This window comes from Crinia signifera, chromosome 7, assembly GCF_055691185.1.
Source record: "Crinia signifera chromosome 7, ASM5569118v1, whole genome shotgun sequence".
NCBI lineage: Eukaryota > Metazoa > Chordata > Amphibia > Anura > Myobatrachidae > Crinia > Crinia signifera.
This window is the reverse complement of record NC_139223.1, coordinates 105,805,959-105,823,555: the sequence shown is the minus strand read 5'-3', so window position 1 is coordinate 105,823,555 and position 17,597 is coordinate 105,805,959. Positions and strand designations below refer to the sequence as shown.

At 41.6% G+C, this 17,597-nt stretch overlaps 1 protein-coding gene across 2 annotated transcripts in view; it reads right to left on the bottom strand.

Moving 5' to 3' along the window:
* Nucleotides 1-17,597, bottom strand: part of HECW2 (HECT, C2 and WW domain containing E3 ubiquitin protein ligase 2) — a 478,030-nt gene that overhangs the window by 160,811 nt on the left and 299,622 nt on the right. For both annotated transcript variants that reach the window (XM_083153595.1, XM_083153596.1), the window contains one exon: nt 2,683-2,779. In XM_083153595.1, coding sequence (XP_083009721.1) covers nt 2,683-2,779 — 97 coding nt within the window. The remainder of the gene's footprint in view (nt 1-2,682; nt 2,780-17,597) is intronic.

Below are 17,597 nucleotides of genomic sequence, written 5' to 3'. Positions count from 1 at the left end.
TTGGTACTATACCTGACGATAGTGACTTGCTAAAGATATAATGTAGGGGGGTAGCTAGTTCATCCCTTAATTCCATTAATACCCTCGGATGAATCCCATCTGGCCCTGGTGATTTATTTGTTTTGAGTTTGCTTAGCCTCAGTATTATTTCCTTCGGCGTGAAATCCACAATGAGATCTGGCTTATTTGTCCCGTTTGTGGTAAATGTTCGTTCCACAGTCTGCTCTCCCTTAGTAAATACTGATGAGAAGAACTCATTTAACAGTTTTGCTTTTCCCTTGTCCTCAGTAACACTTTTTCCACTAGTATCAGTTAGTGGGCCTATGTTTTCCTTAATTAAACGTTTACTATTTATGTATTTAAAAAACTTCTTTGGGTTGGTTTTGCTTTCAGTGGCTATGCACTCTTCATATAATATTTTATCTGCTTTGATTACCCCTTTACAAGTTTTGTTTGATTCTTTGTATTTTGCGAACGCCTCCTCATTCAAGTTATTTTTATAGAATTTAAAGGCTTTGGTTTTATTGTTGATAGCTGACCTTACTTCTTTGTCCAACCATGGTGGCTTTTTTTTGTTGAATTTACCTTTAGTTACTTTAGGAATGTATTCCATAGTTAGTGAATCAAGCACCTTTTTTAGAGTATCCCACATTTCCTCTGCATTTTTTCCCTCCATAACCGTTTCCCACCCAATTCCTGTTAGGGCTTCCCTGAATAATTCAAAGTTCGCTTTTCTGAAGTTTAGTATTTTTGCAGATCCTTTTTGATGTAATTTACTGAAGTTGATTTCCAGTGAAACCATATTGTGATCACTGTTCCCTAATTGTTCAATTACTTTTGTGTTTGGAACTAAGTCTGTGTTATTTGTTAATACTAAGTCCAAGAGTGCCTCATCACGAGTTGGAGTTTCTACCGTTTGTGTAATAAACTGGTCTTTAAGTAAGCTTAAGAACCCATTGCTTCTTGCTGATTAACCTGTTTCGTTTTCCCAATCAATGTCGGGTAAATTAAAATCCCCCATAATTAATACCTGACCCTGATTTGATGCTTGTTTGATTTGGTTTAAAAGAAGAGACTCTTCCCTTTCGTTTACATTTGGTGGTCTATAGCATACCCCTATTATAAAAAATTTTTTTTTTTTATGATTGTCGGTTATCTCTGCCCACACTGTCTCCGAGTTGTCTTCTTCCAGGTGTGTGCTCATATTTTTCTCACATGATGTTAAGTTATTATTTACATATAGGCACACCCCCCCCTTCTATTTTACCTGTCTTTCCTGTAGAGTGTATATCCCTCCATGTTTAATGCCCAGTCATGAGACTCATTACACCATGTTTCTGTAATACCAATGATGTCGTAGTCGTCCCTACTGATCACCGTTTCTAGCTCCCCGATTTTACTCACTAAGCTTCTTGCATTAGCCAGTAAGCATTTTAATTTATGTTTATTTTTAGATATGGCTCTAATATTGTGATTAGTTTCACCCCAGGACCCATTTGAATTCTTTACTAGCTTCCTCTTTCCCCTCTCCCCTTCAATAGACTCTCTACAGGCCTCCCCACCATGCACACTGCCTGCCCTCTTTATAGTTCTGGGAATTCTTCCTCTGTCATTACATCCTTCCGGTATACTAAGATCATCTCCTTCCCCCATATGATTCCTGATCCCAGTCCGGCTTCTCTCCCTGATGGTCCCATAATGTCTTGCTGCCCCCCCCCCCCCCCCCCCCCCGTCGCCTAGTTTAAAATCTCCTCCAACCCTCTAACCTTTACAGAGCATACACTACAAGTCTACATTTTTCTGAGATTGGCCAGCTGTCAAATCCACAAGCCACAGTGTCCCAAGTGTGTGGAAGCACCATTACCGCTGCCTTGATATGTAGAGTAGTCAGTGAATAGATGCTGTGTGCATTCACATGCCATCTATTCATAGTTCAGGGAGAGCCTGTTGGCATCTCTGAAAGTGCAGAATACCCCCACCTACACACATACGCTCATATGAATAGTGGCGTAGCTAGGCTGTCCTTTATTCGGCCACATGCACAGTGTCCTAGGCCTACAAAATATGCCACTCTATCATCCAATGTGCATTCCAGCTCAGCAGTGCCAATAGCCATGCCAGGCCCAGGTAGTCACAGGGAGCATGGCCAGTGCATGGATGTGTGGCCAGTTACATCCACAGTAAATAAAAAAAAAAAATTTGTGCAGCTGCACACAGAGAGAAAGGACACTGCTTCTAGAGCATTTATGCTGTCCCCAAAGCATAGTTCTCCCCTGAATCTGCTGTTGCAGCAGCAGTGTCCTCTGTCTCCCCACTGCCACAGTCTACAACATCAAAGAGATGCCTCCATTATAATTTTGTAAATCATAAGTTCATGTTGCTTTCAGATAATATGCATACTGAGGGGAAAATGTAATAGAAAGAGAGAATCAGAGAGTGAAAGATTTGGTAACAAATCTCCAGTTTTTTAAAGCGGCAATCATTTACACTTTAAGTTGAAATTTGTTTTGCAGTGTAAATGTTTGACGCTTTTAAAAAAATCTCTCACTTTCTGATCCTCTCATCCTATTACATTTCCCCCTACAAACAGTATGTAATCAGCTCCATATCCACAAATCCAATAATTAACCACTATACATAACTACTGCTGTAATACCATACTTTGGAGCAATGTAGACCTACCTGAGAGAATGATTCCTGCATAGCTCATGTTGACGCTCCTGAAGAATTTCAAAAATGTTTGGTTGGCGTAAGAATGCAACAATTTTTTCATTGTAACCTGAAACAATCCATAAAGGTGGAGTAAGTGAATATAATACTATAATACTATTAGTAATAAATTAATGATACTCTGTATGTATATATATATATATATATATATATATATATATATATATATATATATATAGATAGATATATCTATCTATCTATCTATCTATATCTATATATATAATGCAGGTTTTACACCTGGCACTCCCAAAGATTATACAGGGGGAATTGCTCTGGTGCATTCTTCAAACTTGCATTCTGTGTAGCAAAGGTTAAAGAAGGGGCAAGACTTCTTAGTAGGCACAAATGGACAGGCCAAGATACATCTCAGAGGAATTTCCAAAAGATCATATAATGTGACAAATAACAGTGCCGCCTTTATTCACTGCGCATTCTACATTAATTGTAAGTGACCACACAGAGAGGGAGAGTGCCAATCTGCAAAGCATTATATAAAATATATATATATATATATATATATATATATATATATATATATATATATATATATATATATATATATATATATATATAGTAGTCGGGATCCTTGAGAACAGGAAAACACGTCACTGCAGCATGCTATTGCCTCTTGATAAAGGGGTATGAAAACCCCGAAACGAGCCGTTGGGGCTATGCAATAAATTTGAAGTCTTACTTCTTTTGAAACTTCATGCTGCAGTGACGTGTTTTCCTGTTCTCAAGGATCCCGACTACTACCTATTCTACAAAGGCACGCAGCGCATTTGTACTTGCATTCGTGGGAAGTGCCGGTCCACAAGCTGGATATATATATATATATATATATATATGGCAATTGGATGGCTGCGGCACTCCTCCTGGGTCAATGGGTATACAACTGGTGCCCCCCGCGGAAGATCCCCTGAGGGTATCAATAGAGAACGTGGTGGGAGCGGCGGCACTCAAATAAACTGACACAAAACGACCTGGATAAACCCAACGTTTCAAGACCTGGTGGTCTCTTTATCAAGGAGGTCTTCACTCCTTGATAAAGAGACCACCAGGTCTTGAAACGTTGGGTTATCCAGGTCGTTTTGTGTCAGTTTATTTGAGTGCCGCCGCTCCCACCACGCTATATATATATATATATATATATATATATATATATATATATATATATATAAAATCAAAACTGATATTTTAATAAACCAGTGGATAATATAGTAGTTATACTGTAACTATAGTTGTAAACCACATTTGCATATGAATAGAGGCTTCTGGCTCTATTGTACAGATTCTTTACAAGATTAACCTGTTCCCTGCTATATAGGAATTAAAGCTATACCCTTTATATAATGTCTAATGCAGCCGGACAGATATTAAAACGTACTATGCAGACGCATCTGCGAATGAGACTCTCAATGAGAGTTTATGAAATGAATATTACTTTATAACCTTAAGTACACGATCAGCTCACCAATTCCATCAATCGTATTGCACACTGATTACGATTACAGCTGATAATGCGTTCGAGACGCTCGTTTGATTATAAAGAAATAATACACGCAGACATTGGTTATGTGGTGATCACGGATCTGACCACGTGCCATATATATTGAAGTTTAAAGTAGACGCAGGGGGGTACAGTGTAGAAAACAATACACATGTATATAAACTATAGAATAGTACAGTACAGCTTATACATGGAATAGAGACATTACTACAATAGATATAAATGCAGGTGCCGCTAACACACATAAGAACTAACACATATAAGGGATACAATTACCATCAAAAGGAGCAGATACCACGATTGGATAGGGTTCCTCCATTATCCTGAGAATGTGTTTGGTTTAGATCACGTGTCTCTCAGCGATCTCGGGGCCAGACTTTAAAGCAAGGGGGAGTAGGGACAAGCTAGAATATCATTGGCTGCAGTAAAGGGACTTGGCTCTCAGCTTCACCGGGATGTCTTCCTGTTCACGGGAATCTCGTCAGAGCATGCTTGTTTCTTTGTCCTTGGGGTGAGGTGAAACTGAGAACTGGTGTGAGCTAGAATTATATCCTTTGTTTCTTACGCACACTGATTCATTCTATAACACAGACTAGGTATCTGTAAGGTCATATATAGTGATTGTTTCACTATACTGACCTTTGCAACTGTTGACAGCAATTGTGACAAGTTAAATAGAAACTTGGTTTGGATTTACACACAAGGGTTTCACACACATAAGAAAGACACAAGAGAACATATAAAAAAATGAACCATTAAAAATGTTTCACGTCCGACCCTGGTAGTTACGTTTAAGCTAATAAGACGCAAATGGCGTAATGGAATTGCACAGAGGGTGGTCGTAATACCTTAATTGCGTAGAGGTGCAATTTCGACTTCCACTATATATATATATATATATATATATATATATATATATATATATATATATATATATATACATACATACATACATACATACATACACACACACACACACACACACACACACACACACAATATCCTAATAATGCACTGTATTGATCAATAAGAGACTAAGGATACACAAAGCAAACAAAGGGATTATCAGAGTGCGCTGTGCGCTCCAATAAGTATCACCAAGCCTACACAAATTAGTAAAAATATGGACATTAAATTGTCACAGTTGAGATATGGACGTCTGTTGATTTTCAAAAATAAAGATGTAGACTTCATTCAGAAGACTTTTTTATTAAAAACCAACCCAATGTGTTTCATCAAAACAACTTCATCAGGGGCATGGCTAAAGGTGATACAGAAAGAAAAAGAAGGAAGCAAATTTTAAGCATCCTCATATCTAACATCAATACATACAGAACATAAAACTTATACTTGGTGTAGATACCAAAAAAAGACCTTTTAACAAGGCCTGGTACAATGGAGTGAATCCTTCACACTGTAATATGTTTAAAATCTGAAACAGTATATAAAAATACTTTATACATATAATCAAATAATCTACAGGATGAAGCAAGCGAAGCAGTGCAAAAAGAAAAAAAAATATATCGATAAGAGAAGGGGGAGGTTTTTCCTCAGCTATTGAAAGACAGTCATTATGACCAAAAAATTAGAGATTTCCTTTCAACTACTGTATCACGCTTTATATAAGTGATATATATATTGTGATAATAGTTAGACAGTTACATAGGGCCTTATTTTGGTTCATTCTTTCTGACAAAATCCTTCTTAGATGGACAAAACCATGTGCACTGCAGGGGGGGCAGATGTAACATGTGCAGAGAGAATTAGATTTGGGTGAGTAATTTTGTTTCTGTGCAGGGAAAATACTGACTGCTTTATTTTTACACTGCAATATAGATCTCATTTTGAAGTAAAACCCCACCCAAATCTAATTCTCTCTGCACATGTTACATCTGCCCCACCTGCAGTGCACATGGTTTTGCCCATCTAAGAAGGATTTTGTCAGAAATAATGAACCAAAATAAGGCCCATAGTTACATAGTTTTAATAGCTTATCCCATGTTATATAGTATATTCTGATATTTTTAAGACAGTTTATGATTCTTATTTGTACCCTTGGATGTTTTAAACCAATAAATGTTTGCTCAACCTTATTTTAAACATATTTATTGTGTCTGCCGACACCACCTCCCCAGGAAGAGAGTTCCAAAGTTTGACTGCTCTGACCATAAAGAAATTTTTCCTTCTAAGGGAACGAAATCTTTTTTCTATTCTAAGCTCGTGCCCACGAGTCCTAGATTCCTTCCTTGCAGTAAACTGGGTGCTTGATAGTTCCTTATATTGGCCCTTGATATATTTGTACATGTTGAGCATGTTCCATCTTAAACATCTCTTATCTAGTGGAAATAGTCCCAAATTGCTTAATCTATCCTTGTAGCTTAAATTCTCCATTCCCCTAATTAGCCTTGTTGGTCTTTGGGGTTTTTCTAGTTCTATGATGTCCTTTTTATAGTGCGGGGCCCAGAAATGTACTCCATATTTAAGGTTCGTCTAATCAATGCTTTATACAGTGGCATGATTACTTTTGAGTCCCTGGTTACCATGCCCCTTTTAATACATGCTAGAATTCTGTTGGCCTTTTTGTTGCTATGTGACAATGAGCACTTTCACCCCAGTTTGTTTTCTATTAGGACTCCCAAATCCTTTTCAAGTACTGAATTACCCGATGCCTCTCCACTTAGGTTATAACTAGCACATTGGTTGGGATGCAGTTTAAATCCCGGCGGAGAGGGGTGAGTGGTGCTGCCCGCCCTGTAAGCCCAGGCTGCTTGATACAGCAGTGGCCATCTTGGATGGGCTCTCCCTCCAGCTCCTGCCGCAACAGAGATCCTCAGCACCTGTGCCTCCTCCACCTTCTACTGGGGACCCTGAGAGACCTCCAGGGAGGCTGTCCCCACTGCCCAGGGTGATCAAAGGGACTCGCGGCTGCCATCTTGAATTCCATCCCACTCCATCTGCTCAGAGATGAGTGACCCTGAGCGACCCCTGAACAGGCTGCGCACCCCCAGCAGCCTTTCCCTATGCTTGGTGTGGGCTAGTGGGTCAGAAGTGTCCCCCACTGTTAACTAGTCAGATTTGCCATCCTGCCTGGCAGGTCTGACAACACTCAGCCCCTCACTGCCTGCCCAACAATTTGTGTCATTTAACGCCCTGTTACATCCAGACTGGGCCGATTTTCACTCTACCTGAAACCTTCTCCGTCATAGCTACTGCCTGCCCTTTCTCCCCTCAGTGGCCCGGTGGAGCTTCCTCAGACCCTGGTCAGAGGCTTCAACCCCCAGGAGGCCCTCGCCAGCTCCTTTGCTCATACTAGAAGTTGATGAGGAGTACATTCGGCTTGATGTGGATACTCATCCACATCAAGCCCATACTAGAAGTTGATGTGGAGTACATTCGGTAATCCTCTGAGTATACAATACTCAGAGGATTACTTTTCACCATTAAGCAAACCGCCTGCTGTCCCAGATGACATCTTTACCCCTATCCAAGATCTGATAGCGTACTCCATTATGATGTGATACTGCGCCCTGAGATGCCACCGCCCATTTGACCCGCAGCCTCATGCTTATTTCAAAGAAAGGCTACATTCCGTTATACTATACTAGTGCGTGGAGCCTCGACCAACCCTATTCCCACAATCTACTGAAGAACTTCTAAGGCATATCATGTCCCCTAAGAAGTCTAAAGAGGTCCCTACCCCTCGAGTCTCTTTCCCCGCTCGGAGGGCCGGGCAGGCCCTGGGGGCATCCCCCGGTGCCTCTGTTGCAGTGCTTGCAGCCGACACCCCTGTACGCAAATCTAGCCTGTCTTTCTCAATGGCAGGGGTCAACTGTGCTCCAGACACCCAACTCACAGCTGGACTACTATGTCAGATATTGTCCACCGTCAAATCTGACCTGACCAGAGACTTAACAACTGTGATTAGAGAAGTCAAGTCCGACCTAATAGCTGTTGGGGACTGCACAGATCACCTTGAGAAAAAAATGGAGGGATGGCCTCAAATAATGACCTCATCTCCTCCTATGACCAACAACAGGCTGAAATTGAAGCAGTTAAAAACAAGATGGCAGACCTCGAGGACAGATCTAGGAGGAACAACATAAAAATAAGAGGGATTCCAGATTCAGTGTCCAACCCTGAACTGAAGGGTTATGTCACTACGCTGTTCCGCAAACTACTGCCTTCCACAGAAGACAGGGACCTCTTGATCGACCGTGTCCACCGAGACCCCGCTCAATCTCTTCTTCTCTCCCCAGAGACACCCTCCTCCGTGTCCACTTCTTCACCACCAAGGAGCGCATCTTGAGAGCTGCGAGATCGGCCGGAAAGGCAGACACCTTAGGAGGCCTACAGATATTTCCAGACTTTTCTGCAATGACAAGCTTTTGATTACCCATGAAGACTCCACACACACCGTCACTTGATGCAGGAATCACACTCCTTTCAGATTGTGACATCACGGTAAAACACCCCTCCACTTCTAAATGGAGTTCCGCTCCCTGTTTAGAATGGGTGGACACTTGAGAGACTACTCCTTTACCCCTTTGTGGTATGTGACTAGTGAATCCTTTACCTGGACAATTTCTTTCTCCTCACATCCTAGAGTATGACCCCTTGGCAAAGTATAACAGATGTCTGTTTATTAGATTCATTATCTATTTAAGCATAACATGCCTTTTGTTACTATCTTCGTGCCAAACCGGTTTTATGTTAGTTCTCTGCTGAATGACAGATAACATTAATGTTTATATAATATTTTTCAAGTCATACACCGAACTTGCAGATGTGTTATTTACTAAGTGACTTCCCTGTTGGGTTTATATGGGCGGTAGTGCTAGGCCACCTACGGAACCCCCACCTTCTCCTATACTGCTGCACTTGTTTCCCTACCCTCTCCCTGCAGTAGTTATGTCGGTCTGATATAATGGAACGTTTTGGTTTAGTATTTTCCCTTTCTTTTTCAATTTTTTCCTTATTTCTTCCCTTAGTTACATTCCTCCCCTTAATGCTTAATTAAACACAATAAACAGAGGTCAAATATTTGCATTACAAGAGTATTTATGCAGTAAAAACTACCCTTAGGGTGAAAATCCCTGTGTACTTATGATGTCACTGTCATATCAGTCTATCTTTTATTTTTCAAGACAGCAGCACAGCGACGTGGCATTGAGCCAACCAATGTCTGGAGCTCTTCCTTCTTTATTATGTGGCGCCATGAGACAATTATAACCTCATTTAATTCTCTTTTATTGGATGGACGCCTCAGATGTACCAGTTTTTTCAAATGGAACCACAAATGTTCTATGTGGTTCCCAGCACCTGTATGTCATTCTCTGTGAAGCACTGTTTGTATATCCGTGCATTGTGGCAGGGAGCTGAATCCTGCTTGAAAAAAATGGGGCATTATCTGGAAACAAATCCCTGATAGAAGGTAGAAGTTTTGGTTGTAGGATGGGGTCAATGTACTTTGTACTGTTCAGTGTGCCATCTATGACATGAAGGCGACCTACAGCATCTGCTGCCATACATGCCCAGATCATAACACTTGCAGGATTCTTTGTTGTTGCTTGAATGCAATCTGGATGTACCTCTTCCCCAATGCTACGTCTCACATATTTTCTCCCATCACTACCAAATATCGATATCTTAGTTTCGTCACTCCATATCCCTTTCCACTGACCTTCTGTCCATGCAATGTGTTCTTTTACCCACTTCTTTTTAGTCAGCAATGGCTTTTTTCGAGGAATCCTATCTTTTAGGCCAACCTCCGTTAGTCTTCTCCATACCATTCTTGAACTGACACAAACATAATTTGCATTCAGTTCACTGCTAATGGCTGCAGATGACATCCATCTGTCCCTGACACAAAATTGTTTTATTCTACTATAATCAACAGCTGTTGTGCACTTTTTACGGCCTTTTCCTTCTTTGTTTTGTATAGATTGTGTTTCCTGATAGCATAAACAAAACTTTTGTACTACTGATGTTGTCACATTCCCACCAACTTCTCTCACAATTCCTGCATACGAAAGATCATCTTCACATAAAACAACAATCCTAGATCTCTTCCTGGGTGACCAGTCACCACTTTTACTGGACGACATCGTTTTATTTATTTCTTACACTGTCAATAGCACTAAACAAACACACAAAAATCCAACCATAAATGCACTTCCGTAACCAACTTTATTCTGAAAAATGAAACAGCCAAACTGACCTTTCCCACCTTTGAACATGACCTTGCACCTGCTCAAATACAACAGCTGATCATTGGTCCTCAGAACGATGATTCCGATTGGCTAGTAGTAGCTGTTACTACAATCTGCTCTTGAATCTCACGCATCTGTGCTTCCTTGTCTGACTTGAAAGTAACTGTAGCTCAGGGAAAAGGGGGAAGGGGATGGAGGCCAAGGGCACAGGACTAATTTGCTATGGGGTTAGAAGGTTTTCTCCAATCAACGTATGAATTATGATATATAGTGTTGTTGAGAAGGTGCTCCCAGGGAGTAAGGTAAGTACAATTGAAAAAGGGTTGATACTCAAGAGAGAATATCAGAAAAGAAACTCCCGGGTGGGGCACTACCTTCTAAGATATTGTGTGTAACAGTCTAAAATGTCAACTTTATTATTACTAAAATTGATCCTTTAGGTGGATCAAATGACGAACATGAGACAAGAACATACAGATAACATGAATAATAGTATACAATTTGAGAAAAATAGTGAAAATATATTGTAGAAGTCTGAGAAGAGGACTATATTGCCTCTATCTTTAGTATCACAAGAATATCAATATATTTGTGTGAGAAATTCCTTTCAGACTGGGCACGTCTTCACTTGACCAACAATTGGTTAACACATCAAAGCATCAAGGAAAAATATCTTATTTTGTAAAAAAGGGGGCTCACTGTCAAACAGCACACATTAGTCTAGTGAATATATTCACTTAAATTTAACTGCAGAGTAATAACTAGTATAAAGATGAAGGCAGTGATGAAGTACCTGGGCTATGTGTACTCGCGGGGTGGCTGCTGTCTGTGCTTACGGTGGCAATCAGATGTTTGCACAGTTGAGCGGACTCAGCGAGTGTCACAGGTACGAAGGTGGAGCAAAAGGGGGTTTCTGCTGTCTCCAGAGGCGACCAACCTGGCCCTGTTATACAGAGACAGCGCAGAGTCAGGTAGTGGGTCCTCCGGGGATGAGAGAACCCTGATAGGAGGGGGTCAGTAAAGAGAGCACCTTCACTATCAGTCCCTGGCATACGCTACTGTCCAGTGTGTATGTCCATAGACACAGTGAACACTGGTTGAGCGGTATGCCTGGGTGGTGAATTGCAGAAGGAAGTATAGATTGCACTGTGGTACTATTGTTTTGGCTTGTAAATCCCTATTGTACCATGCAAAGGTGGTAAATGAGAAAAAGATTTTTCAAAGAAGTGCAAGTCTATACTGTCACAGAGGGGATGTAATGCCCTATGTTGTCTTGGTCCAAGAGCAGAGCTAGACTGGTAGAATAAGGGGTCACCCTAGATTTGATGGACCTATTAGCCAGATGGCCTGTTTACAATAAATTGCTGATCTGTGGTCCTTGATAGGAAATAACACTGAAATGTCAATTATGAGAAATACTCTGTTGTAATTCAGTTATCTCCTATACAATGATTTTTAATTTACGATATAATTCCACATAAAGACCAAGGTGCAAGGAAAAAAATTCTTATGCAATGCAAAATACACAACTTTGAAAAATAAATAAATAAATAACTAAATAATTTACTGTATTAACGTGTAATGTAACACTCTGTCTCTGTGCGTTACAGAGTCACAGTTTTTAAATATACAGGTAACATTCACTGTGGTCAAATAACGTGCAACATAATATCCATGCGATCGTTTAGCAGTAGGTGACAAGCCACTGAATTAGAGTGTATAACAACAGGGTGTGAATAATAGGTAACCCCGTAGTTAGAATGACAGGGGATGTGTTTTTATATTAACAGAGATACTGCCCTGAGGGCTGTTAAACTCACGGACACCCGGTCCAGGGTGTGTCGCTGGCCACTCTGGACATCAGACGGCGAAATCCCCTAGTGTGTATACTCCAGTGAAGATACTGCAATCAATCAACCATGGATGTGTGGACTGTCACAGTAAATGGATCAAAAGAGGGGCAGTCTGTGTATACGGATAAATAATAAAGATGATAGTCTCTGCGTTAATTTGAAAAAATCCCCAGCGTCTTTTGAGATTTCTACAGGTATAGCTGTAAATTCAGCTGTTATTTCTGTAAGGCGGCTGAGTTGAGCAGGGGAGACAGACGGTGATTAAGTATCCCGTACAGGGATTAGTTCCGTCGGCGGCAGGTGAATGAAGTCGCCGCTGTGTGTCTCCGTCGGCTGCGCTGTTAATCAGTGAGAGCCTTAGGCTTAAGGTAAGCTGGTTATGACGGGAAAACGGCGGGGATGAGATGTCCCGTCCAGGTGTTAGTGCCGTCGGCGGCAGGAGGACAGAGCCGCCGGTATATTTCTCCGTCAGCTATGCCGGCATATGGTAGGAGCCAGCTGGCCGGGGGTCGTGCTGTTTGCAGCGATAAGAGCCAGATGCGGGTATGTGAAGCGTGCAGGGTCCCGCTCGTGCACAGCGGGGGCCTGGAGCAACCGAGACGTACGTTTCACTTTTGGAAGCTTTCTCAATCGGTGTGATTGAGCTTGAGAAAGCTTCCAAAAGTGAAACGTACGTCTCGGTTGCTCCAGGCCCCCGCTATGCACGAGTGGGACCCTGCACGCTTCACATACCCGCATCTGGCTCTTATCGCTGCAAACAGCACGCCTTACAGAAATTTACTGTGACAGTCCACACATCCATGGTTGATTGATTGCAGTATCTTCACTGGAGTATACACACTAGGGGATTTCGCCGTCTGATGTCCAGAGTGGCCAGCGACACACCCTGGACCGGGTGTCCGTGAGTTTAACAGCCCTCAGGGCAGTATCTCTGTTAATATAAAAACACATCCCCTGTCATTCTAACTACGGGGTTACCTATTATTCACACCCTGTTGTTATACACTCTAATTCAGTGGCTTGTCACCTACTGCTAAACGATCGCATGGATATTATGTTGCACGTTATTTGACCACAGTGAATGTTACCTGTATATTTAAAAACTGTGACTCTGTAACGCACAGAGACAGAGTGTTACATTACACGTTAATACAGTAAATTATTTAGTTATTTATTTATTTATTTTTCAAAGTTGTGTATTTTGCATTGCATAAGAATTTTTTTCCTTGCACCTTGGTCTTTATGTGGAATTATATCGTAAATTAAAAATCATTGTATAGGAGATAACTGAATTACAACAGAGTATTTCTCATAATTGACATTTCAGTGTTATTTCCTATCAAGGACCACAGATCAGCAATTTATTGTAAACAGGCCATCTGGCTAATAGGTCCATCAAATCTAGGGTGACCCCTTATTCTACCAGTCTAGCTCTGCTCTTGGACCAAGACAACATAGGGCATTACATCCCCTCTGTGACAATATAGACTTGCACTTCTTTGAAAAATCTTTTTCTCATTTACCACCTTTGCATGGTACAATAGGGATTTACAAGCCAAAACAATAGTACCACAGTGCAATCTATACTTCCTTCTGCAATTCACCACCCAGGCATACCGCTCAACCAGTGTTCACTGTGTCTATGGACATACACACTGGACAGTAGCGTATGCCAGGGACTGATAGTGAAGGTGCTCTCTTTACTGACCCCCTCCTATCAGGGTTCTCTCATCCCCGGAGGACCCACTACCTGACTCTGCGCTGTCTCTGTATAACAGGGCCAGGTTGGTCGCCTCTGGAGACAGCAGAAACCCCCTTTTGCTCCACCTTCGTACCTGTGACACTCGCTGAGTCCGCTCAACTGTGCAAACATCTGATTGCCACCGTAAGCACAGACAGCAGCCACCCCGCGAGTACACATAGCCCAGGTACTTCATCACTGCCTTCATCTTTATACTAGTTATTACTCTGCAGTTAAATTTAAGTGAATATATTCACTAGACTAATGTGTGCTGTTTGACAGTGAGCCCCCTTTTTTACAAAATAAGATATTTTTCCTTGATGCTTTGATGTGTTAACCAATTGTTGGTCAAGTGAAGACGTGCCCAGTCTGAAAGGAATTTCTCACACAAATATATTGATATTCTTGTGATACTAAAGATAGAGGCAATATAGTCCTCTTCTCAGACTTCTACAATATATTTTCACTATTTTTCTCAAATTGTATACTATTATTCATGTTATCTGTATGTTCTTGTCTCATGTTCGTCATTTGATCCACCTAAAGGATCAATTTTAGTAATAATAAAGTTGACATTTTAGACTGTTACACACAATATCTTAGAAGGTAGTGCCCCACCCGGGAGTTTCTTTTCTGATATTCTCTCTTGAGTATCAACCCTTTTTCAATCTGACTTGAAAGTAGTATAACTTCTCTTGTAATGCAAATATTTGTTTATTGTTATTGTGTTGAATTCAGCATAACATTTCCTTTAATTTGATATATGAAGCATTGCTGTGCGTGAAGTTTAACAGTTTTTATAAGCATTCAAAGTTGAAAAACATTAATATTTCAAAGAGTGTCCGCAATTTTGGCCACGTGTGTGTGTGTATATATATATATATATATATATATATATATATATATATATATATATATATGTGTATCTTGATGATATGTGTATCCTGATGATAGTGCTGATTAAAGCACTGAAACGTTGACACTAGACAGTCTCCTGTCGTCTTTTCCTGTGTGTCGATAGCTGAGTGCCGCACCCACCCATTCCTTCTACAAGTTGCTCATATTTGAGCTGTGAGGGCACCAGTGCAAGCTTCTACGAGCAAAGGGAGTGCCGGTCCTCCATGGATCTATATATATATATATATATATATATATATATATATATATATATATATATATATATATATATATATATATATATATACACACATACACACACATACACACACAGTGACATGTTCATCTACATTTGTCATCTATATGCTTACATGCCCATGTGGGCTCTCTTACATAGAGAAAACAGCACCAATATAAAGAAGATAAATAAAACAAGCCTTGGCAGCTAATAATAGCGACCAACCAGTTGCTATAGCATAGCCAGTATTAGGTCTAAAATAACTGACTAGATTCCATCTAGTCTACCAGGAGGCAATAGAGCAAAAAAGCTCTTGCAACTCAAGTCTAAGTGGATCTATAAACTTAACAGTTTAGCCCCAAAAGGGCTTAATGAACAATTAGGTTTACAATGTTTTTTTATAGCTTATTATTTATGGCTAGGTCTTTGTTGTTAATATACCGGGCCTCCCCCTGCACTGACCGGAAAATGCCGCTATTACAGCGGACAGCTCCCTTCAGTGTGGGTGGGCTAGAAGGCGGCTCCCTGTGTCACTTCACTCGGCAGCTTCTCCCCAGCAGGCTCTCCCCTGTGGCAGCAGCGGCTTGTGTAGCGGCAGCGGGCGGGACTTGGTAGCAGATTCTTTTAACGGCTCTCCCCCTCTGGCAATGGTGAGTATAGCAGCATGGCCGGGACTTGGGTAGCAGGAGGCAGCTCTCTGTGCTAATAGGGCAGCTGCGCTTCTCCCCAGCTAGGAGGTCTTCACTCCACAGGCTATGCGGCTGTCACTGGGTGGGTTGGCACCACTTCTTCATGGCTGGGAGGCCTCTGTTCCACACACCAATGTCTTTCCCATTGGGTGGGCCCCTTGGTCCTAGGGCCCCTGGGCAGATCGATCATTTCAACCCGGGGGTCTCTGTGCAAACCTATAGCTGTGTTTCTAGATATATTTTTACAACCGTCTGTCCAAAGAACTTTGTCACTATTGCATAATGTTTCTAAAGGGACTGCAGTTTTCAGTCCCTTTTTCACCCTGCCCCGTCCGTCTTTACTCAAAATTCACAATGCCACCCCGCAGCGTCATGACGTCATTACGCGGCGGCGGTGGCAGCCAATCACGAGCCCGTCCTGCTTTAAGTCTGGCCACCCAGCAAGAATTGAGCATCAAATTTCGAGCAAGGGGGAACCCCAATAATATACTAGAAAAGGCCAAAAAAAAAGCTTTAGCCCAAAAAAGAGAGGACCTAATTAACACCAAAAAAGATAGGAAACAGATGACCAAGATTCCATTTGTGATGGAATACAATACACAGAGTAATGAGACCACTAAACAGATAAAAAAAATAGTGACCACAGACCCTGAATTGAAATGTTTTCACAAAAAAGAGGTGATGCACAGTTTTACCAGAGGCCGCAATATTAAAGATACCATAATGAAAACAGATATCACAGGTTTAAAAATCCCACAGAAAAGGGAACATTTCTTAACTAGGGGTAACGGCAACTTTAAATTTATCTGATGCACTACATGTTCTTATTTAATTTCAGGAGACAGTTTCAACCACCCACACTCAGGTAAAAAGATTATTATTCGCTGGCCACTGACATGCTCTACAACTTTTTTGTATACACTATAACATGTCCCTGTGGCCTTATGAACTTAGGGAAGACGGAGTGTACAATCAAAAGGAGAATGGCGCAACATCGATCTAATATTCGAGCAGCCTGGAATGTGGGCAAAAGTGATCAACCTATAGCTCGCCACTACATTGACAAAAACCATACCATAGCCAATCTAAAGTACAGGATGATTGACCATGTACCCTGGTCAATCAGAGGTGGCGATAGGGTCAAGAAATTATTACGGTACTTGTTTCCTTGCACGGCGCCCACGAAATTAAGTTGTATGGCATCTCATCGCATGCGGGCGTATAGCATGCGATTTTAAATTTTATAAGCCCCAATACGATTTTTAATTGTATAAGCACCCTAATGGGTGCTTACAATGTTAAATTCACCCCCACGCCACCCCCAGTATTGACGTTAACCCGTACCGAGCCCACGAGGGGCGGCGTTACGCATCCTCCGACCTTTTCATACCCCCACTATCCACGTCGGCGTGGAGTTGATTTTATATAGTGTGGAGAGTGCGAGCCACCGAGCCCGAAGTGTGGCGAGCGCACGCGCATTACTTCACATGTATTCCGCGTCCCCTCGCGGGGCGCAGTGTGCTCACCACGCTTCGGGCTCGGTGGCTCGCTGCGCTCGCCACACTATATATATATTCAACTCCCCGCCGACATGGATAGTGGGGTATGAAAAGGTCGGAGGACGCGTACCGCCGCTGCGCTCGCCACGTTTCGGGTTGGCGTTGATAGTACGGGTGGCGTGGGGGTCCTTTTAACATTGTAAGCACCTATTACGGTGCTTATACAATTAA